General features: G+C 39.3%; 1 protein-coding gene across 5 annotated transcripts in view; it reads left to right on the forward strand.

Annotated features, from left to right (window-relative positions):
* LOC124556772 (LIM domain and actin-binding protein 1) overlaps positions 1 to 23160 on the forward strand; it is a 222180-nt gene that overhangs the window by 107299 nt on the left and 91721 nt on the right. For all 5 annotated transcript variants that reach the window (XM_047130782.1, XM_047130783.1, XM_047130784.1 and 2 more), the window contains one exon: positions 18616 to 18687. In XM_047130782.1, coding sequence (XP_046986738.1) covers positions 18616 to 18687 — 72 coding nt within the window. The remainder of the gene's footprint in view (positions 1 to 18615; positions 18688 to 23160) is intronic.

The following is a 23160-nucleotide window of genomic DNA, read 5'->3' on the forward strand; positions in this document are numbered from 1 at the left end:
CTAATTGTTAAATTATTCTTGCCATAAATGTGTAGTGGGCCCTAATGTAAGATAAGTCCCGTTTTAAAGAAGAATCTTTGAGTAACTCCATTGCTGCAGTTATGGATGCAGCATCCTCCGGTATATTTTCAACCACCTTCTGGACAGCTGAGAGATGCGTACTATAGTATTCTGCTGCTATCAGCCACATGCCCCAGCGGGTGACAACAGGCTCTGGCGGCAATGGGACATCTGGAAGCTGTTCTTTGAATGCCTGTATTCTTGATGGTGCTTTAACAAAAATTTTCTTCACCATAGATATTACTTTATTTATTTTAGGAAATTGTAGCCTTACTTGCTCTGCTATGCGGTTGATCCCATGCACTACACAAGTTACGTGCAGCATCAATCGGTAGAATACTTTTAATAGTTGAAACGCTGCTATCATATACGCAGCAGCGTCAGTGACGGCCAGAAGCACCTTATTCTCATCCACTCCGTTAGGGGATAGCACCTTAAGCCCATTGTTCACAAACTGTGCTATTGTTTGTTGGTTAGTTTTTGCAAGCTGTCTTGAGTAAATCAAATGAGCCCTGGATGGAGCATCTGGATCTAGCTTGCCAATAATCAGGTTTACAATGTCAGTCAGTAGTTTCATCCACAGAAATCCATATACAAGATTCTCCAACACCTTCTCGGATTCTGTGCAATGCAGCATTGTAAGCTGAATCCACATTATTCTTACATAGACTCTGCAGGAATAGACTTCGCAAGAAAACCTCTGAAAATAAGGTTTTCTGGTTTCCGAAAGGGGATGTTTGCTGCCACAAGAGCATGACACAAATCACTGCAGAACTTGTTTTTTTTGGAGGATTCACCAGATTTACTGGTTAAAAGAGTTTGCTTCAATTTTGACTTTCGTTCAACATTAGCTTTATCTGCGATTCCATCTGCATGCTGAGTTAAGTGAGATTTCTTAGCACTCGAAACCTAATACGAGAGAAAAGGGAAATGCCGTTTAGAATCGCATATAAAGATCATTTCGTATTACTAAAGGATAGTAATAAAAAAGAATCCTAAGTGACAGGAAAATAAGAAGTCTAAGAAAACCATCAACTAACCTCCTTATTGCATGCTTGGCAGAAAATAATTTTCCCATCTGTTGTATAATGTGGAAAATCTTGCAGCCACTGCCTTATATGAGTAGACTTTGAACTAGCTGTTTTCAGCATGGCGTAGTATTCTCACACAGAAACTAGAATTTATTTTGCACTTAGAACATCAGTAACACTTACACACGTCGGTTGCCACAATGTACTGATTTGTTTTCGCTGGGAAAAAGTGAACGATGACCTGTTTTTTTTTTTTAAATGTGGTGCATGGGAGCGATAGGGGAAGTACCGTACTCGTTGCTGGACATATGGCACCTGACAGATGGCCGCCCCTTCTGAACAATCTACCAGTGCTTCAGATGAAAACATCTCACTACTGGCAAATTATTTTTCGAACCGGAAAATTCACGTATAATACCTTTCACGAAACAGAGTAGTTTGATAGGACTGCCTGTAGACAGCAGCGAGAAAATGCGCGAAGGGCAGTAATTTAGCTATAGAGGGCATCTACGATTAACATTGTGATTTTTTAATCCGTGCTCAGCTTAAGGCCTATGAAACCGTTTCTTTGCGAAAATACACAGCTGGCCAGAATCCTACGAACGAAATATTTTCAAATATAACATTTAGTACTCCCACGTTTGATTTTAATGTGTAACTCAAATCTTTGACCTGTTCCCATTGGCTCACCGAAGTTAAGCACTGTCGCGCTCGGCGCGTACTTGGACGGATGACCATTCAACCGTGCCGAGTGCTGTTGGTAGTAAGGCAAGCAAAGGGATTGTAAACAGTCTCTAACGACCTTCGCCTCCGACAAGACGTAAAGCCCTAAGTTTATTTCCTTTTTCTAATCTTTGAAAACACAAGAACTCTATGTCAGATTAACGAAATAGGTACTTTTTAGGATTTTGATGCCGAAATAGGCAAAATTAGGCATCAACGTCGAAATACGTCATTTTAGGTCCTATAGAACTAACAGTATTCAGTTTAGTTAGTCATGAACCCCAAGTACCAACTTATATGCAAATTGGAGCTTAGGAAAAAAATAGGTTTTAACCTAAAGATCCGTGATCTATTTTTTACATATGAATAATAAAACACCTATGAAGAGTATTTGGTATTGATAGGGATAGCGATATAAAAAAATAAAAAAAGACCAAAGTGTTAGGCAAATACGAAGCATGAGCGCATATCAACTAGCTACCTTGTTGCACGCTGGGCAGAAAATATTTTTTTCCATCTGTCGTATAGTGTGGAAAAACTTGGAGCCACTGTCTCATATGATGAAATAGGCACTTTTTAGGATATTAAAGCTGAAATAGACAAAAATAGGCACTAACGTCGAAATAGGCTTTCTTAGGTCCTATAGAATAAACGCTATTAAGTGTAAATAGTCATGAAACACATAGGTACAAATTTTTATGCAAATAGGAACTCAGGAACAAAATATGTTTTTACCTAAAATCCGCGGTCTACTGATAATTACTGCTTTCTGTCATGCAGGTAACCTCACAACTATGAAACTGTGTTGATTATTCCATTATATTTTAACCCTTGCATTAGGATATTATGGATCACACAAACAAAAGCCCTAGATGAGGCACATAAAATTGACAATGGTAATAACGTTTTGTTTACTGATTTTAATATATCATATGTCAAGGTGAATATGGCCTTTTTACAAAACCAAACAGTTTGCATTATAATGTTTTTCAGTAAAAAGCAACAGTAGATTTTAAATTTTTGAAAATGTAGACAATAATGAGATTCGATGGTGATTCTTTACTATCTTTTGAATCAGTCCTTAACAGCATATATAAGATCACCTGGAAAAATATCACTACTGCTACATCTGCCTGTATATATACATACCTACTCTGCAAGACTGCAGATTGCTGCTCACACTGTCTGTCAGACCATTAATGTGTGTAAATAGCAAGAGCAATCTTGCCACACATCCCTACAGTGCATGGTAGAGGGTACCTTGTACCACTGCTAGTCATACTTCTTCCTGTTCCACTTGCAAATGGAAAGAGGGGAAAATAACTGTTTATTTGTTTCTGTATGAGACGTGATTTCTGTTATCTGTTCTTCATAGTCGTAATGTGAAATATATGTTGGTGACATTAAAATCATGCTGCAGTATGTTGGCAATACTGGTTCTCTAAACTTTCTCAATAGTGATTTGGAGAAGGAACATCTTCTTCCTTCCTGTGATTTACATTTGAGTTCATGAAGAATTTCTGTAGCTTGTTGATCAAACTTACCAGTAACAAATCTAGGAGCATTCTTCTGAATTGCTGTGATGTCTTCCTTTAATCTGACCAGGTGGGGATTCCAAACACTCAAGCATTATTCTAGAATGGGTAGCACTAATTTTCTATATGCTGAGGTGGCAAAATTCATAGGATACTTCCTAATATCATGTTGGACCTCCTTTTGCCCAGTGTGGTGCAGACAACTTGATGTGGCATGGACTTAACAAGTTGAGTTGAAAGCCTGTGCAGAAATATTGAACCATGCTGGCTCTATAGTTGTCCATTATTGCAAAAGTGCATGAGCTGACCTCTTGATTATGTCCCATAGAAGTTCAATGGGATTAATGTCATGCAATTATGGCTCATTTGCTCGAACTGTCCAGAATGTTCTTCAAACTGATCATAAACAATTGTGGTCCAGTGACATGGTGCATTTTCATCCATAAAAATGAAGTCCATGAACAGGTGCAAATGGTCTCCGAAGAGCTGAACATACCAATATCCATTCAATGATCAGTTCATTTGGACCAGAGGACCCAGTCCATTCCATGTAAACTCATTGTGATGTCATGCTGTTAGGAAAAGCACCCGCATTTGTCATCTTCTGCCTTGGCCCATTAAGGCCAAATGTCACCAGACTGTCCTATGTTCGTTGTATGTCCCAAGTCAACTTCTATGGATATTTCATGCAATGTTACTTGTCTGTTAGCACTGACAACTCTGCGCAAACACCGCTGCTCTTGGTGATTAATTGAAGGCTGTCACCCAGTGTTGTCTGTGGTGAGAGGTAATGCCTGAAATTTAGTATTCTTGGTGCTCTCTTGATACTGTTGATCTCAGAATATTGAATTCCCTAATGGTTTTTGATGGAATGTCCCATTCATCTAAATCCAACTGCCATTCTGTATTCAAAGTCTGTTAATTAGTGTGCTGCAGCCATAATCACGTCGGAAACCTTTTCACACGAATCACCTGGGTACAAATGACAGCTTTGCCAATGCACTGCCCTTTTATACCTTATGTACACAATACTACTACCATATGTACATGTGTGTATCACTATCCCATGGCTTTTGTCACCTGACTCCTTTACAGATGAATCACACTTTCTTAAAATTCTCCCAATAAATGAAAGTCGACCATTTGCCTTCACTACTATCATCCTTACTTGCTAATTCCATTTTATACCACTTTGCAATGTTACACCTCAAATCTTAACCAACTTAACTGTGTCAAGTAGCATACTACTAATACTGCTTTCAAACTTTACAGGATATTTTTCCTGCAGATGTGCATTAAGTTACATTTTTCCACATTTAGAGCACACTACCATTCATCACAACAAATATAAGTTCTATCTAAGCCATCCTGTATCCTCCTACATTCACAGAATGACAGCACTTTCCCTACACTTCATCAGTATCAGCAAATAGTTGCAGAGTGCTGCTCACCCTATCCATCAGATTTTTTTATGTGTATAAAGAGGAGGAGCTGTTCTGTCACACTTCCCTGGGGCACACCTGACAATATCTTTGTCTCTGGTGGACACTTCCCATCCAGGACAACATACTGGGTTCAGTTACTTAAAAAGCCTTTGCACTACTTATATATCTGAAAATCTCTGAGACTGCAGATGTGTGTGCAAGTTGCGTTTATGTGTGTGTGTGTGTGTGTGTGTGTGTGTGTGTGTGTGTGTGTGTGTGCAAGTTGTGTTTATGTGAGTGTATGTGTGCATGTGTGTATGTGTGTCTACTGCTGACAAAGGCCTTAATGGCCTAAAGCTTTAATTGTGTGAATCTTTTTCTTGTGCCTATCGCAACTCAGCATCTCCGCTATATCGTGAGTGGCAACTTTCCTTCTCTGGTATTGGTACATTCCATCCTGGATTTTCCATTGTTTGAAAATTTGTTCAGTATCCTCATACCTTCATTAACGGTCTGCAGTGTGACACTTTTTCAAATGCTTTTTGGAAATCGAGGAATATGGAATCTCCCTGTTGTTCTTCATCTGCAATTCACCAGATGTTGTGTAACAAAAGGGCAAGCGGAGTTTCACATGAGCAATGCTCTCTAAATACATGTTGTAGAGAGAAGCTTTGCTCTCTCAAGGAAATTTACTACAGGTCCAAGTTAGAATATGCTCAAGAATTCTAAAGCAAACTGATGTTAGGAGCATAGGTCTGTAATTTTATGTGTCTGTTTTTTCACTGTTCTTGTATGTGGTAACCTTGCAATGGATGAGAGATTCACAATAAAAGCAAGTGAATTAAGGTGTCAGTGCTTAAGAGTACTCTGTGAAACCGAATTGGGAATCCATCTGGACCTAGCAATTTGTTTGTTTTCAACTCTTTCAGTTGCATTTCAGCTATGTCCTTCATACAGGAGTTTGTATTGCAGCCAGATAATGGTATAAATGTACAATCCTGCTGTGTTAGTGTTGTATTAAATGCAAAATTTAAACTTCAAGTTTTGTCTCTCCCATTGCCATATCAGACTGGTCATAACATGCTCAGTGATTTTATGTAGGAATAGAATTCCCAAGGATTCTCAGCAAGATATTTTGCTGATGTATGGTGTCAAAAATTCTTGTATGCTTTGTGCATTGATATTTTTATACACAATCAGATTTCTACTAGCTTTTGTCTGTTGACATTTCTGCATTCTTTTTTGAACTGAGAGTGCAATGATCAATGTTTTCTCAGCATTTTCCAAATTTTGTTGTTAAACCATGGTGGGCCTCTACTGTCCTTACTTGACATGCATTTCCCCAGAGCATGATTTACAACTGGTTTAAACTTTGCCCATAATTCCTTTATGTCCATCACATTGGGAGTATATCATGTCTGTTCATTCTCCAAGTTGGATGCTAGCAACTGTTTATCTGCCCTTTCTTGGCTTTTTGATAGATTTATTAACTTAAGTAACTGTTGTGGCTATCTACATCCACATACATACTTTGAAAGCCCTGTATGGTGTGTGGCAGAGGCTACCTTGTACTGGTCCCAGTCCTTTCCTTTCCTATTCCTCTTGCAAATGGAGTGAAGGAAAAACACTATGTATATGCTTCCTTGTGACCCTGATTTCTCATACCTTGACTTTATGATCCTTACATGAGATAATGTTAGTGGCATATGCTTCCTTATGACCCTGATTTCTCTTATCTTGACTTTATGGTTCTTACATGAGATGTATGTTGGTGGAAGTAGAATTATTCTGCAATCTTTAGAAAATACCAGTTCTCCAAATGTCATCAATAATGTTTTGCAAAATGTAAATCTTCTTTCCACCAGGGATTCGAAATTTAGTTCATTGAGCATTTCTGTAATATTTGTATGTTGAGTGAAGCTACCAGCAATAGACCTATCAGCATACATCTGAATATGCTCTGGCGGGGATCCCAAATGTTCAACCTGTACTCAAGAATGGGTCATGTGAGTGTTCCACACATAGTATTCTTTATATATGAGGTGCACTTTCTTAGAATGCTTCCAAAAAACTGAGGTCAACCATTCACCTTCCTACAATTGGCCATATGCGCAATTTGATTTCATGTTTCTTTGCAACATTATGCCTGGATATTTAACCTATGTGACTGTGTCAGCCAGCACAGAACTAATACTGTATCTGAACTCTACAGGATTGTTTTTCCTACTCATCTGCATTAATATGCATTTTTTCCACATTTAAAGCAAGCTGCTATGATGATATTGTAACCAGTAACCATTGCCCCTGTACTGTCATTGTTGATAAGGTCAGGCCTGTTCGTAATTATGAGGTCTAAAATATTTCCACTGCATGTGGGTTGATGAACTAATTGTGCAGTACAGTTTTTGGAGGAAGTGTTCAGAACCACTTCATAGGACTGTACCACCTGCAGTGAATCCATAAATACCCCAGTCAATACTTGGTATGTTAATGTTGCCTCCAAATAATACTTTATGATCTGGGTACTTTTGCAGTACATGTCATAGACTTTCTTTGAATGATTTTACAACTGTTACAGCAGAACTGGGTGGTTGGTAAAATAATCTAATGATTAATTTAAGTTTAACTAGGCCATTTCCTGACATCAACATAACTTTGCAGTCAGACTCACTTTTGACCTTGATAAACATATTTTTTGTTGACTGTAATGAATGATGACTCATCTGGCTTTCTGATATACATTTCATATCTCTTTAAGTATTTCTGAGCTTTCTAACTTGGATTTTATCCAGCTCTCAGTTATGACAATAATTTGAGCACAACAGCTTCCGTAGACAGTAGTAAATTCGGTGACTTTGTTTCCAATTCTTCATCTATTTTCTGTTGAAATCTTGACATTTGAAGTGTCTTTACTTTGTAAATGATCTGATTGGAGGACATCAAACTCTTGCCCACCCAAAAAAAAGTACACTACAGATGTACTGTGCTATTTTTTCCTCTGTTTATTGCACCCTTGACCTATAAAGGGGAAAGTATCAATACTCCACCCCATAACATGGGACCAAAAATCTGTTATAGAGTTGATGGAGCCTCTGGTTGAGACCCCTTACTCAGCTTCAAACCAAAGGGACATGATCAATCCTGGGTACAGTACTGCAAATAATAAGCACTGCTTGCACCCTGCAAGCAAGGCTAGCAGTCTACACCACTTCTGCCAAGTGACTCTAGGAATTGAGGATGACCTCAGAACTTAAGCAACATGCATCATTGATGCTGACATGAACCACAGCTTACAGATTTATGCAGCTGGCATCCTTGATAGCTACAGGCAGAGCCTTCTGCACATCTTGGATGAGGCCCCCTGGCAGTCATATCAAGTCTACATTGGACTTCTTTCTAGCCCTGGATGCTATGTCTTTAAGGGGCTCCATAATGCAACCAACATTGGAGTTCCTAACAATTAGCAATCCCTTCCCCTGGGTGAGCCTGCTGAGGCTCTGCTGAAGGAGTGGCCACTTGTGCGCTTATAGGGTGAATGGAGGAAGCCAGATGTCCAGTCCCCACATTCACTCTACACCTTGAATGGTGCAAACATATTACAACCAGCCAGGTACCCTGAAGTAAGCATGGTGCCCATGCTCTGGGTATGCTGGAGGAAGCCTTGGCAGCAGAGCTCATGACCTCAAGTGACAGTTGAGAAGTCCTATGCAATGTGCCAGTTTCTCAGCCAGAAAACCCCTCGAGAGCAGCTTACAGACTGCTGACTGTGGTCAATAGTTTTCATCTGTTTGCAAACTGCACCCAGCTCCTTCTGCATTTGCCCACAGCAGCCACACTCCTTATCCATCCTAATGCTAAAATTTGAATGACAATAAATAAAAATGAGCCATGTTTACTTTTAGACATGAATGTGCACTCCCAAACTTCTTAAATCACAAATCCAAGCTACTACACTGAGGTAGCCATTGACACTGATTCACTGTACACTGGTGAACATAGAGACTCATTACAGAGGTGGTGGAGGAGGAGGCGGAGGAAGAGGAAGTGGTCCAGGCATCTTGTCCTCATGCTGCCTGTCTATTTCATCCACTGCCTCTATTGCTATCACATCAGAACATTCCTGGTGTATTTTTGCTAATGCTACATTCCATGCAGAGATCAACTGAAAACTGCTTTCCTGATTGAGAAGATCATCATGTACTTGCATTTCCACTGCCTTTTTTCTGACCAAATCCCAGATCTCATTTGAGTGTCACACCATCTTCTTATGTACAAAAACAAACATGTGTCCTTCATTGATACTGTGCTCTGAAACTGCGGACTTGTCAGTTTAGTCGAGACAGATGCATCTCACATGCTCTGAACAGTGCTGTGAGATGCATCACTGCATCTGGCTGATGTACTGCTCATCACTCACAACTGACGGTGGAGATACCAGGTGCCCATAGCCTTAATTGGTTTTTTGAGCCAAGCATATTCTTGTTTCAGAGCATTGACCAGAATATACTTTTTATGTTGTGTTTCTCCATTATCCTGCAATCTTTGCTGTGGATTTCCCTGTGTATGGAAGGAATTCCAGGTGATTGGTTTCTTCTTCTGGGTCACTTTATTTCTTCTTCTTGTTTGATTGGCGAGCACATCTTATGTGTGTCTCTGAGAGTAGCCATTCTTGCAAATGGTTTTGTGCAGATACCATAACTCAGTAGGCAGACTTTCCTTGTCACCTACGGCTCACATTCTGTGTGCCACAATGGTGAGCCCTGACTTGTATCGCTGTGGACAGTAACAGCTGTTGATGTTTAGGTACAGATCCTTGTGTGTCTTCTTCAGGTAGACAAAATGTCCCAGCCAACCACCAAGGTTCTTCTTTATCAGAATGTCCTGGAATGTCAAGGAATGGTAGGATTCCATTTTCTTCCATCTTGACAGTGAACCTAACATTGTCATGTATGCTGTTAAGAAGGCACAGGAATTCCTCTAGGTTTTCTTCACTGTGTGACCAAACCACAAATGTGTTGTCCACATATTTGTAGAGCTGCTTTGAAAGCTATTTCCTCTTAAGTGTTTTGTATATAGTTTAGCAATGCCTAGAGAGGATCTCATGATGATTCCATCTATCTGTTCATAGAAGTTTTCACTACAGTGGAAGTAAATGGTTGCGAGTACAAGTAGGAACAGTTTCACAACATCATCGTTGAAATGACTTTCTAGTAGTACCGCAGAATCTTCTAGTGGTATCCATGTGTAAAGAGATGTCATGTCAAAGTGGGCTGATCTCCCTTGTCCAGACATCTCTCTTAAAGCATTTTCACAAATTCTGTTGAGTTCTTGACACTGTGTGGACAGAGACCCATGAGAGGTTTTAGTAGATTTGCCAAGTGTTGGGCTGTGGCAAATTTATAGTGTTCACATTTGGACATAGTGGAACTCTTTGTTTGTTTATTTTCAGGAGGCCGTCAAGTCATAGTGGTACCGATGTTGTAGGGTACTGCATTCTGATCATATCCTTGTCCAGAACTCAGTTGTTGAGGAGTCAGATGGTCTTCCTTTCACAGCTAGTGTAGGATCCTTCTTCACTTGCTTGTATACCAGATCCTGTAGCAGCATCATAATCTTCTGCTAACAGTCATATGACCATAACAGCGCTGTTGTATTGCCTTTGTCAGCTACCAAGATGACTATATCATTGTATACAGCCTTGCGTTCTGCCACAAAGACATCATTATTTAGCATTTTGGCATTGTCAAGAATCTACTGGTCTCGCTAGTCATCTCTTCTGCAGTATCAGTGGGGAGCCCCCAGATTGATTGCTCGATGCTGCTGATGATTTAGGAAATGTTCTTCGAACAGGTGCAAAATTCAGACCTTTTGACTTCATGGATGTTACTGCCCCATCCATTGCCTTCATGGTAAAATTGATGATAGTCCTCAAATCACTAGTGTTGATATTCTGCAGGCAAATCCTCAGATGTCAGTGGAACTGGTTGCATTGCTTCATAGTAGCTTTCCACTTACAGAGTACGGTGGTCGTACCTACTCCCACACGCAGGGTGAGAGACTGGATTCAAGGTGCAGGTGGCAAGTGAGTGGAGTTTGTATGATTTTTTCCAGTTCTAGCCTTGCAACATGGGTTTGTTGCTACACAAAGGCTGAACTAACACACTGTGGAATTTGTTTTGTTCACATAATGTTGATGGGATGTCATAATTAAGCAAACTGTGGCATAACCTCTTTATCCTTATACCACTGTAAGAAAGGCAGTCTACTGAGTGGACTCACTTTCTAGATTTGTAGCTTTTGCAGCACCCCAAAGGGAAGCCTATATTCCCATATATTCCTGTTACCTGATAACAGAAAGTCCTGGTGGAATGTAAATAATTCAAGGGGTAAAGGTAGCAACTCACAAAGTGTATAAGAACCAAGTCATCAAAAGTCCTCCATCTTTGCTAATCCCTGCCCCACACCAAACTCTACCCTTGCCCCAAGGCTTTAACTTCACTAATCCTGCATTCACACGCCCTCTTCCACTCAGTCTCCTTCTTCCTCCATTCTTTCTCATCCTTCCAAACCATTCCTCCATGTTACTGTGTGCTGGACACAACTCCCCATGTCTGCGGCCAGAACAAGCTCATTGGTGCCACCTTCCTGTCCAGTGCATCTTCTGAGCACCCCTACCATTCCCTGCCAGCTTTCTTCACTTGCAACTCCACTCAACATAACCTGTGTGTGTGTGTGTGTGTGTGTGTGTGTGTGTTTGTGGGGAGGGGGGGGGGGGGTAGGTAGGTGTGCAGGTGTGCAGTGTGCATGTACTCTGTAGCTCTGAAAAAAAATTGACCAAAAGCTAGAAAAGATCTGTTTTGTTTACAAGCCTTTCAAGAACTCAGCATCTCTATTATTCACTGAATTGTTATATTTACTCCTTAAAGTACTTACATTCCTTTTGTCTGTTGCACATGTTGTTGCAATTTCCATTGCAGATGTTCTTCCTTCTTCAGCTGTGAATATAGATTACCTTTGTAATGGTTTCTGTGTTGCTACTCATCTGTTGTTGCTGCTTGTGTGTGTTCCTTTTCTGATCCTGCTCTGCTTTGTGATTTCTCTGTCACCTCTGATATTAGACTTTATGGTTGATGTTTTTTTTTGTGTGATCCCATTTCACTTCTTTTATTTCCACACAAGGTACAAAAATACCACAAACCATCATTGTCAGCATGAATGTAACTATATGAGCTGACACTGACTCAACAGCAAAGCCACAGAGCTGAATGCTGGAAGAGGGAACATAACTGAATGTGAGAGTCAGTCTATGGGGGACAGTGAGTCTGAACACTGCATTGAGAAGAGTCTAAGGATAAACACAAACATGACCAGCACAAACAACTGACACTAGCACCTGGAAACAAAGAACAGTGTGCGGCAAAGGCCAGGTCTGAGGTAGCTGAAATCAATGGAAGAACTGCTGGGCAAGGCCTACCACCACTGGAAAGTAAACTCTTAAGTCAATGGGTGTGCCAAAGCCACACTTCCTGTGTGCCTTCCATGACAGCATTCTGTTCTGTAATGCTGCAGTATCCATACCAACTCATCTATATCTATCTTGATGACCAAGCACAGGGACACTAAACCACTCCCCCCTGAAAAGGCCACATAGAGGTGTAAATGGCCTTATTTCTGCCACGACCTCTGTCATAAAACCAGTGATGGTGCAAGACTCTGTGGCAGTGGATCAACCACTGATGGAGATAATGCAGATGCAGCTACCTCTGCCATATGGTGGAAGGTTCTGGAGACTGGGTGATAGTTGATCTGCTAGCATTGGTGGGGGTGAGGACTCAGCACTGGTGAATGGGGGGAAGGGGGGCACCAGATCAAATTCCATGAACTCCACCTTGGCAGTCACCAGAGCTATCCCCACCAGGGCCCTAGTTGCTGTCATAATTGGGAACCCCTCATTGGATCAGTTCTGTGATTGACCCCATCATCTAGCCGGTGTAGAGATGGCAGTTGTGAGGGTCCAACAGGTTGCTAACACAACTGCCCCTAACCAATGTCCACTAAAAACAAATTCCAATCTTTGTGGCCTGCCACTATACCTGAAAGTCATCTTTGCTGTCGGCAGAAAGACCAGGCCCCAATGGCAGCCCTGTGAGGCAAAAGGGTTGAATCATGATGGTCTTGGGTATATGGCTTATGGTGCAACAAATTCAAAAGACCCTGCAGCTGGCACTCATGGAAATGTTCCACCAGACTGCATCATCTAGCAAGTGTGGAGATGGCAGTTGTGAGGGTCCAACAGGTTGCTAACACAACTGCTCCTAACAAATGTCCGCTACAAACAAATGCCGAGCTTTGTGGCCTGCCACTATACCTGTAAGTCATCCTTACTGTCGGTAGAAAGACCAGGCCCAAATGGCAGCCCTGTGATGCAAAAGGGTTGAATCATGATGGTCTGGGGTATATAGCTTATGGCGCAACAAATTCAAAAGACCCTGCAGCTGGCACTCATGGAAATGTTCCACCAGACTGCACTCATTAAACAATGTCAGCTGGTATGTGGCAAGAAAACTAGACAGTGTATCATCACAGGAAAAGGCAAGTTATTAAATTGGTAAAGCCCAATGATAATGTTGAGCACCAAGAAATTCTGAGAAGTTGTATCCAACAGCAACTGCAGGTATCCATCATGCAAGTTTATGCATAAAAAATACTGGCCCACAACTTCACCAACAACTTCTCCAGCTGTGGAACTGGATACAAAACCAGGGCACACTGTGCACTGACTGACTGTTTCAAATCACCACAAAGGCATATGGCACAATCTGGCTTCTGAATCACCACCAGAGGGGTGGCCCATTGACTAAATGACATAGGAGAAACAACAACAAGATCCTTCCAATGTTGCAACTTGGCCTTGACATTGTCAAGCAAGGCAAAAGAAATGGGGCAAGGGTGACAAAGTTCAGGTATCATTGAAGACTTCAGGAAGACATATGCCTCAAAGTTTTCTGCATGACCCAAGGCATTCTCAAACAGCTAATTGTATGACCACAGGAAGGAGCCTTAATCTTGAAAGTGGAGCAGTTAAGACACTAAATGTGCTCAAGATACTAAATGTACTCTGTCAACCACCTGGAAACAAAAAACAGAAAAGGGGTCTAAACCAAAAATATTTCTTACCAATGATGAATTTACCACTAACAATGTATGTTGCCATTCCATATTCTTGTAATGCACAGAGATGGAGAACTGCCCTCGCAAAGGAATGCATTGTTTATTGTAAGACACAACTTGACACAGTGGCCATTGCAGCAAATGGGGTGGAAATCAGTAGATGTGATTTACATGTACAGACAAACAAATGAATAAAATTTCAGAAAAAAATTGGATTATTTATTCAAGATAAAGAGTTTCACAAATTGAGCAAGTCAATTATGCATTCATCCACTTCTGGCCCTTACATAGGTAGTTATTTGGCTAGGCATTGATAGAGTTGTTGGATGTCCTCCAGAACGACATCATGCCAAGTTCTGTCCAATTGGTGCATTAGATTGTCAAAATCCCAGGCTGGTTGGAGAGCCCTGCCCATAATGCTACAAAAATTCTCAGTTTGGGAAGAGATGTGGCAACATTGCTGGCCAAGGCAGGGTTTGGTAAGCATGAAGACAAGCAGAAGAAACTCTCATCACATGTGGGCAGACACTACCTTGTTGAAATGTAATTCCAGGATGGCTTGCCATGCAAGGCAACAAAACGGAGTGTAGAACATCACTGAAGTACCAATGTGCTGTAAGGTTGCTGCGAATGACAACCAAAGGAGTCCTGTTATGAAATGAAATTAAACCCCAGACCATATGGTAGGTGATAACCAGGTTGGTATCCCACTATGATCTGGGGTGCCTCCAGACATGTCTTTGCTGGTCATCAGGGCTCAATTCAAAGCAGGACTTATCACTGAAGACAATTCTACTCTAGTGAACAAGATTCCAGGCCGAATGTGCCTAGTACCACTGCAGACAGGCTTGTTGGTGTACAGAGGTCAATAGCACTCAGTGCAAGGGGCACCATGAGGTCAGCCTCCTTTCTGTGAGCCAACTATTAATGGTCTTTGAGGTTATTGAAGCACCAATTGCGTGTGAGATCAATGATAATGACAAACTCAGGGCTCTGAGTGACTCTCTGATGATTGCTTGGTCCTCCCGTCCTGCCATCTCTCTAGGTTGATTGGTTTGTTCTTGACTCTGTGTTTGGCCATAGTTCACCCATTCCTGCCAACATAATCAAAGAATGGCATCAGTCCTATTCAAATGTTGAGTGATTCACCAAGTACTCGAAATGTCCTTTCTCAAATGCCCACGTCTGTGTACACCATTCACACACCTGTCTGGGAGGCTAGTTAATGTGCAACTGAGTACACAGAGAATGAAATTTGGAAATAGTTTATGCCCTGATATTGACATGTCACTGTTTACTGTCTTTCCCAGCTGTGTGGTGAAATTGCACTGCAGTGTCACACATTCATCCATCAGCTGCCAAAGTTTAGAATTTTGCATTTTCTGTCGATACCTGTATGAATATCAATTTGTGATCAATTTTCATAACTCCTTCATGGTGCATCATTTCTTTTTCTTAGCGTGTATGGTGAGTACTTACCTTTACCTCTTGCATTATTTGACCTTGTTGCTTACTATCAGAGAGATAACAAACATTAAATTCTCTGGATGTTCAAGACAAGTTACCATAACCTTATGAACGGATTTCAGCAGAACTTTGCCCATGAAATAAATAGTGATATTCCTCCTATTGATTTCCATTCCTAAGGAATGTGTGACACTTTCTGGTTTCTTTCAGTTTTGATTTGTGTCAATTATTCAGTTAAGGTAATTGTTCAATGAAACATACTGATTACAAAAGTTCTAAATATGATGACCTGGCCAAAGTAATTATAAATGAAAATTATTCAGCAACAGTAGTAATGTAATTATAAAACATTTTTGAAAGTTATATGATGCCTAGATCTTTCAAATAATCAAATGTACCTATGAAAGATAATGTTAACATCATTTGTGAGAGTAGTTTGTTTTGAGTGAGTGATGTGATTAATGAAGTTTATTTCATAGACAATAATATTTACTGCTGTAAAAGCAAAGGTTAGGATACTTCACATACACATTACAAGCACAGACAAAAATTTGTGATAATTTTCAAGTACAGCAGAGGCAGTTAATAAATTTGTGAACATGTGATTTACACAAAATTAATAATTGCAGATATTTATTAATACATACTTAAATTAAAACTTAGCCTTTTTTAAGTTGCATAGTCAAAACAAATTTCTCATTATTCAATGCACATACTTCTTTGACATGGACCAAAATTGATACAAAAGTTTTGCAGCTATTAATTTGTATATAAAAAAAGGGGTAGGGGTGGGGGGGTCGGGAGAACCCAAACAATTGATTTGGTTGGTTCTATAAATGCTTCCGTATGAAATTATAGTTCTAGTGCAAATAATGATTAAAGGGAAAATAAAATTAATGATACCCTTTGTATTGAATATCTTTGATACTAAATTCCCAGGAAATAAAATCCCAAACACAACATTACAAATCCAGTCATGTTTGGATATTTACATTGTTGAAATGAGCATTGGTATTTTGTATTTCAGAATTATTTTACTCTGAACCTCCTTAATTACCCCTCCCATTTTCAGTGTTTAAAAAGTTTAAAATACATTTACACTCATCTGGAACCGGGAAGTGTGATTTCCAGGAATCTCAAATATAGTGTTATGATAATAGTTCTGGAATTAGTAGTTGTGCTTGAGATTAAGATTAGAATTTTAAATTAAGCCTACAGAAGAAATTCCTTGATGCGCCATATACAATTGGAATCAGAAATCATGCAACAAACTAAGGACAATGGCACCCCTTGCAATGGAAATCATTTCTTCTCAAGTAACTCATCACTCCTGAAATCTTGTTTTGGGTTTGTGTTCATTTGTTCAAGTGTGTCATACATTGTAGATGTAGTCATTTCAGAGGTACAGTCATCAAACCTAAAATTTGTTATGGTTATGTATACAGTGTTGAACCAGATGACAATGCTATTTTCTCAGTCTCTATTCTCCTTATTTTATGTTGATATTTCTACAAGCAGCTACAACCAGTCATTTACTAAGCATAGGTGGCTCACCAACATAATGATGTGTTATTGCAATGTTAGAAGAAATGGAAAAGGTGTCTTCAGTTTCTGCTGGTGCCAGTTTCTTGCTGACACTTTCTACAACACACCCTGTTAGCTAAACTTCAAGAAACATACATTTTTCATATTTGCTATATTGGCATAAGTACAATGTAAGCCTGACGATGTTTTTAAGATTAGATTAGATTCATTTTTTGTTCCATAGATTCACAATGAGGAGATCCTTGTGCACATGAGAGTTTTCAGTCAACTCTCAACTAGGACACATAACATTGTCCCTGTTATGAGCTCAAGTCAAACATCAAAAATCTGCAAGCATAATACAAACCAGATACATTAAGGGGAAGGAAATGTTGCCATATGGCTTTAACATGATGTTCAATTTGTATAATGGATTTTGTTGTGAAATGCTGATGACAATACCTTTGCAACACAAATCTCATTTGCTGAACAGATGGTTCATTTAAGATGGATACTTCTACATATAGGGATAGTCATATCTGAGATGATAAATGCCATGCAGTGTTTACTGGCAGATTTGTTGTGGAATTGTTTGTAACAATCTGGTGGAGACTATCATTTTGACATCCCATTTCAACAGTGCAAGTTACTTTGATGTCCTTTAGAACATTACTATGCTGATTCAGAAGAATGTAATTTTGATAATATGCAGAATCTTGTGGTTCTAGACCCCACTGTACTCCAGGCAAATTTTGTAAGCACATCCCAGCAACACGTCTTTGGGGCAATGTGTAGTCGAAGAGGGGCTTGGGGTAGGCACTGTAAAACTTGTTAGATAAGTTTTCCTCAATGGTGTGTAAGGATGAATATGTGGGAACGTTAGCATCACAGTCCAGAGAAAATGACTTGCAGTTTTATTTCTGATATTTGACAGCAGCAGTTAAGTTCACTCTGTGACTCAAGTGTATTATGTCTTGTATTTTGGTATGTATTGAGTTTCTATAAAATAAAGTGTGTTGTGTAGTCCATACCACTGTGTTGTCTGTCATTCACTATCACAACATACTGGAGGTCCACAAATATATTAATCATTTACTTCACTATGTCAACCATCTTGTCTTCCTTTGCCCATTACCAGTCCGTATTCTACACCAGTGAAAGTTTGTAGCTTGACAAATTTGATTTTCTGCTCAACTTTGTAAACATATAAATAAATATACAGGCCTTAAGTTACTGGATTTATATATCCATAATTTGAGTTAGACTAAATTTACATACTCTATATGATATGCTACAGACAGGAGTGCATAACTTCATAGTAATACACTGGATAATATGAGTTACTAAATAATTCTTATTATTATATTTCTCATTTTGCTGCTTAGTTTGTGATGTATCCTGTATGTATTTCTGTTAGAAACTGAACTTCATGGTGAACTATTCGTGAATGTTAGCGATTTTCTTATTCTATACAATACATTCTCAGAATTTCTTTAACTTGACATGAAACTATTTTGTTGTAAAAACAAGCATAACACTTTAAGTTTCATAAATATGCCTCAAGGGAATATTCGTACTGTAATATGTGCAATTCCACTACATAATGGATAAAATAATAACTTCTAAAAGTCATAATGCATAATTTTACCCATAATTTTGTTTTTGTTGTCCTAATTTTAGGTCAACTTAGGAAACCAAAATTGATCATCTGTGAGAATGAGCCAGTAGAACTACCACCAGAAGTGGTTAGAGGTAGGATAATGGTTTGTGTTAAAATTCTGTGCTCTAACAGTCTGTTGTTTACTAACAAATGTTATGGCTTCATATCAGTATTTCTAAGTGTCATTTTGATGAAGATGATAATTGCTTCAGCATAGTCACTGCCAGAAATGTAATGTTTCTGCCCCACAGAAGGAGGTATCTGTGCTTATGAATTACTGGAAAATGGAGTTCAGATTTGAAGTAAAATGGAACAATTTTTAAAATATGCAACATGGAACGTAATTTTTTTTAAAAATATGCTATTAGTGAGCAAAGCAGTTATAAAGTAAATAAATACAGGTTTGTTGCTGAGTGCTTGTGGGTACAGAAAAAGGGGATAAATGTTTGTTAAACCAGTATACATCACCCACCATGGCTTGCTTTATCAAGACAGTTTTTGAGAGGCATTAAAAGTGTAACATAATCAAGTTGTTTTGAAGTCTTGTGATTCCCAAATAATGTATTATGAAAATACACATTTGACAAGGTATAAAACAATGCAAGTAGTATTCAGTGGAATTCCTCCCTAGGTTAAGTAATGGTAGAAATCAAACTATGAAAATCTGTTACAAAATAACAACATGAGTTAGGGTAGATTGCTACTCATAACATAAAGGAGGCATTGAAATGGGATGGAGAATAGCAACAAAGAGAAACAGCACTGAATTTTAGAATGGAAGATAAGCCACTGGATGTTTAATGTAATGTGATGGAGAACAATAACAAAGGGAAACAGCAGTGGATAGAAGGATGAAAGAAAAGCCACTGGGCATTTAATGTATTGGGACAGAGGACAGTAACAAAGGGGAAACAGCACTGGGTTGGAGAATGGAAGGGTAGTCACTGAGTACCTTCTCTATGTGATGAGTAACAATCTGTTCTAATTAATATTGTCAAAATAATGGTAGAAATGTTCACTTTAAAAAAATCAAAAGCAGCATGCCAAGACATGCATGTTGATAATTAATAACAAATCAATAATCCCGAGAATTGAGCACCTAATGATATTTAGCTTCAACAAGAGTATACACTAATTGCATTTTTTGAGTGCACATATTGCTAATCATTTGCCTTATATGCCATAGAATGCTGCCATGGTGTAGTTTCATGGATTCAAGTACAAATGTAGCAATTGATTCTTCCATTGCAGCTGTTAATTTGCTATAGAATGAGAGCCTTATAATTCTGATTGTATTAGTTTCTGTTGGATGCTGCTTTTTATTATTACTTTTGCCCTTTATTTTCTTAATACAGTGATATAAACCAATATAAATGGAATTTTTTATTGTGTGTGTGATCGTCTTTACACAGGTGGTATCTAAAAATGTTTGATGACAATTCATCTACTGCTTCTTTCTGAACAGAGATTATTTGCTATTATTTTCATTTATCATTTAGTTTACACACTTTCCTTCTTCCTAATTAAAGACTGGCATCTAATTTGTTTGCAGTTTTTAGAGTTTTTATATAAGGCTAAAAGAGTCACTACTGCAGCAAACAACAACAAAAATGTTTGCTGTGAATTTCTCATTATGTGGTATACATTTTCAAGAAGCCTCTTCATCTGAGCTATAATCAACAGTGTAAAAAAATAACTCAACAGTTTTTGAAATATTTATCTGCTTTTTAGTCACTACTTATCATTTCTAAAAAATCTTTGCCAGTGCCTGCAATGTATTACTGTAATCTTGGAACTTCTTTTCGTTTAAAAGTAAGTCCTTCTTGCCATTCCCTTAATACACCACTGTCAGAAATTTTTAAGCACATACTTTAAAATGTTGCAGTATTAATAGCATTTATTGGTGTCAATGTAATCACATGAAGCATGCATGATCCCCTCTTCTGTATCAACCATGAGGGGAAACCTGGAAAGTCAGCTTTGCTGTCCAGAGAAAGGTCCTGTTGGAGATCTTAATTGCTACATTTCCCTGACCAGTGAAGTTCATGCCCCTACTAGTAATCATTTGCAAATGTTGTTGCCTCAGAGTTATCCAAAGAATCCATGCAAAAATGCTAAAGAAAATGATAAAATATCCACTTTTTTACATTTGTGATAATAATGACCCTTCAGACAGTCGTAGGTACCTAATGCTGAAGCCACATCAGTTTGCTTTTGTGTTGTTGTTGTTGTCTTCAGTCCAAAGACTGGTTTGATGCAACTTTCCATGCTACTATATCCCGTGCAAGCCTCTTCATCTCTGAATAACTGCTGCAACCCACATCTATTTGAACCTGCTTACTGTAATCACCTCTTGGTCTGTCTCTGCAATTTTTACCCCCCCCCCACACACACACACACACTTCCCTCCAAAACTAAATTGATGGTTCCTTGACATTTCAGAATGTGTCCTATGAACTGATCTTTTTTTAGTCAAATTATGTTACAAATTCCTTTCCTCCCCAGTTCTCCTTCAGTACCTCCTCATTAGTTACACAATCTACCCATGTAATCTTCAGCATTCTTCTGTAGCACCATATTTCAAAGGCTTCTGTTCTCTTCTTGTCTGAGCTGCTTATCAACCATGTTTCACTTCCCTAGAAGGCTACATGCCAGTGTTCAGAGAACACTTCCTAACATGTAATTTTATATTCAATGTTAACAAATTTCTCTTCTTTAGAAAGACTTGCCATTTTACATTTTATATCCTCTTTACTTCAGCACTCATAAATTATTTTATTGCCCAAAAAGCAAAACTCATCTACTACTATCAGTGCCTCACTTCCTAATCTAATTTCCTCAGTATTGCCTGATTTAATTTGACTACATTCCATTGCCTTTGTTTTGCTTTTGTTAATTTTCATTTCATATCCTCCTTTCAAGACACTATCCATTCCATTCAACTGCAATTCCAAGTCCATTCATATCTCTGACAGAATTACAATGTCACTTGCAAACTGCAAAGCTTTTGTTTAATTCCCTTTCTAAATTTCTCGTTGCTTTCCTTTACAGCTTACTCAATGTATATGTTGGATAATGCTGTGAATATCCTACAATCCTGTCAACTCCCTTCTCAATTATGGCTTCCCTTTCATTATTTTCGGCTCTTATAACAGCTGTCTGGTTTCTGGATGAGTTGTAAATAACCTTTCGCTCCCTGAATTTTACCCCTGCTACCTTCAGAATTTCAAATAGTGTGTTCCAGTCAACATTGTCAAAAGCTTTCTCTGAATCTACAAGCGTTATAAATGTAGTTTTGCCTTTCCTTAACTTATCTTCTAAGGTAAGTCATAGGGTCAGTGTTGCCTTGCGTGCTCCAACATTTCTCTGGAAACCAAACTGATCTTCCATGGGACCAACTTCTACCAATTTTTCCATTCTTCTATAAATAGTACATATCAATATTTTGCAAGAATGACTTTGTAGTGACACAGGTCAGCCAATGCCACTATGGGTCAGGGAATAGAGCTGTGGTGCAGGAGTGGTGCTCCACATGGAGGCTTCAGTAACATAGTGATACGTGGAATGTCATTTTGCTACCAGGATGAATACACCTTAGAGTAATGTAGCTGCTTCATAGCATTGTGCAGTATGTGTGGCCTCTGGAGCACACTGGAGAGACCTGCTGATGCTTCTCATCAGCAAGTCGTGACACTGGTGCCACAGGTCAATGAGTGGTGGCCTGCGTATGGTGTTCAGACTGCAACACAGGAGAGAGTAGGTACTGTCGATTACCAGATGTTTTACACCACACATGGTAGCTCTACACCTTAATGCTCTTGTGGACAGTCCATCATGCACTTAGGTGAGTGTAGCTGACTGCACGGTCCAGGACAGTTGTTGTTATGAAAGACTGGTCCTGGTCTCCCAACACTGGATGACCAAGACTGCAGTAGATGTTCACAGAAAAGCTAGGGGGCTGTGCAGATGTGCCGCACCTGGATGGTGTGGGGATCACAGTTTGCAGATCATCCAGGAATGCCCCTTAGTAGGTGGAGGGCTGGCAGCACACCAGTCTACTTCTCATTTGTGATGTCCAAGTAGGTTGCAACAGGAGACAATAGCTGTGGCTCACATCGTAATGGCTACATCATCTAGAGATCAAGATCTGCAAACAGGTACGACGCAGATCATCATCGATCAGCTTGTTGCAATTTCACTAAAACTCAATAGACCATCATTCAACCTGGCATTGGTGACACAGACAGAATGGCAGCATGACTGAATATGTCTGGGAACTCCAAAAGCCTGATTATTTAAGCAGCAGAGCATGCACCTACTACATAGTATCTCTAGGTGGATGAGCAAATTTGCCCTGGTTTATTGGACTCATCAGCATTCCTTGCCTCTATTCTTGATTTTTGTGCTCAGGTCTTACTGCACCGTTTGACTATTACAGTGGCACTCTGGTGCTTTGAGTTACAAAGTGTTACTACAATTGCCCTGTTATGTAGTACTGCAGTATTCGCTAAATGCATCCCTCGCTCTGAGGTTGCATGGCAACAGTCAACTAGTGCCTTGCCTTC

The sequence above is a fragment of the Schistocerca americana genome, chromosome X (genome assembly GCF_021461395.2).
Source record: "Schistocerca americana isolate TAMUIC-IGC-003095 chromosome X, iqSchAmer2.1, whole genome shotgun sequence".
In the NCBI taxonomy this organism is placed as follows: domain Eukaryota; kingdom Metazoa; phylum Arthropoda; class Insecta; order Orthoptera; family Acrididae; genus Schistocerca; species Schistocerca americana.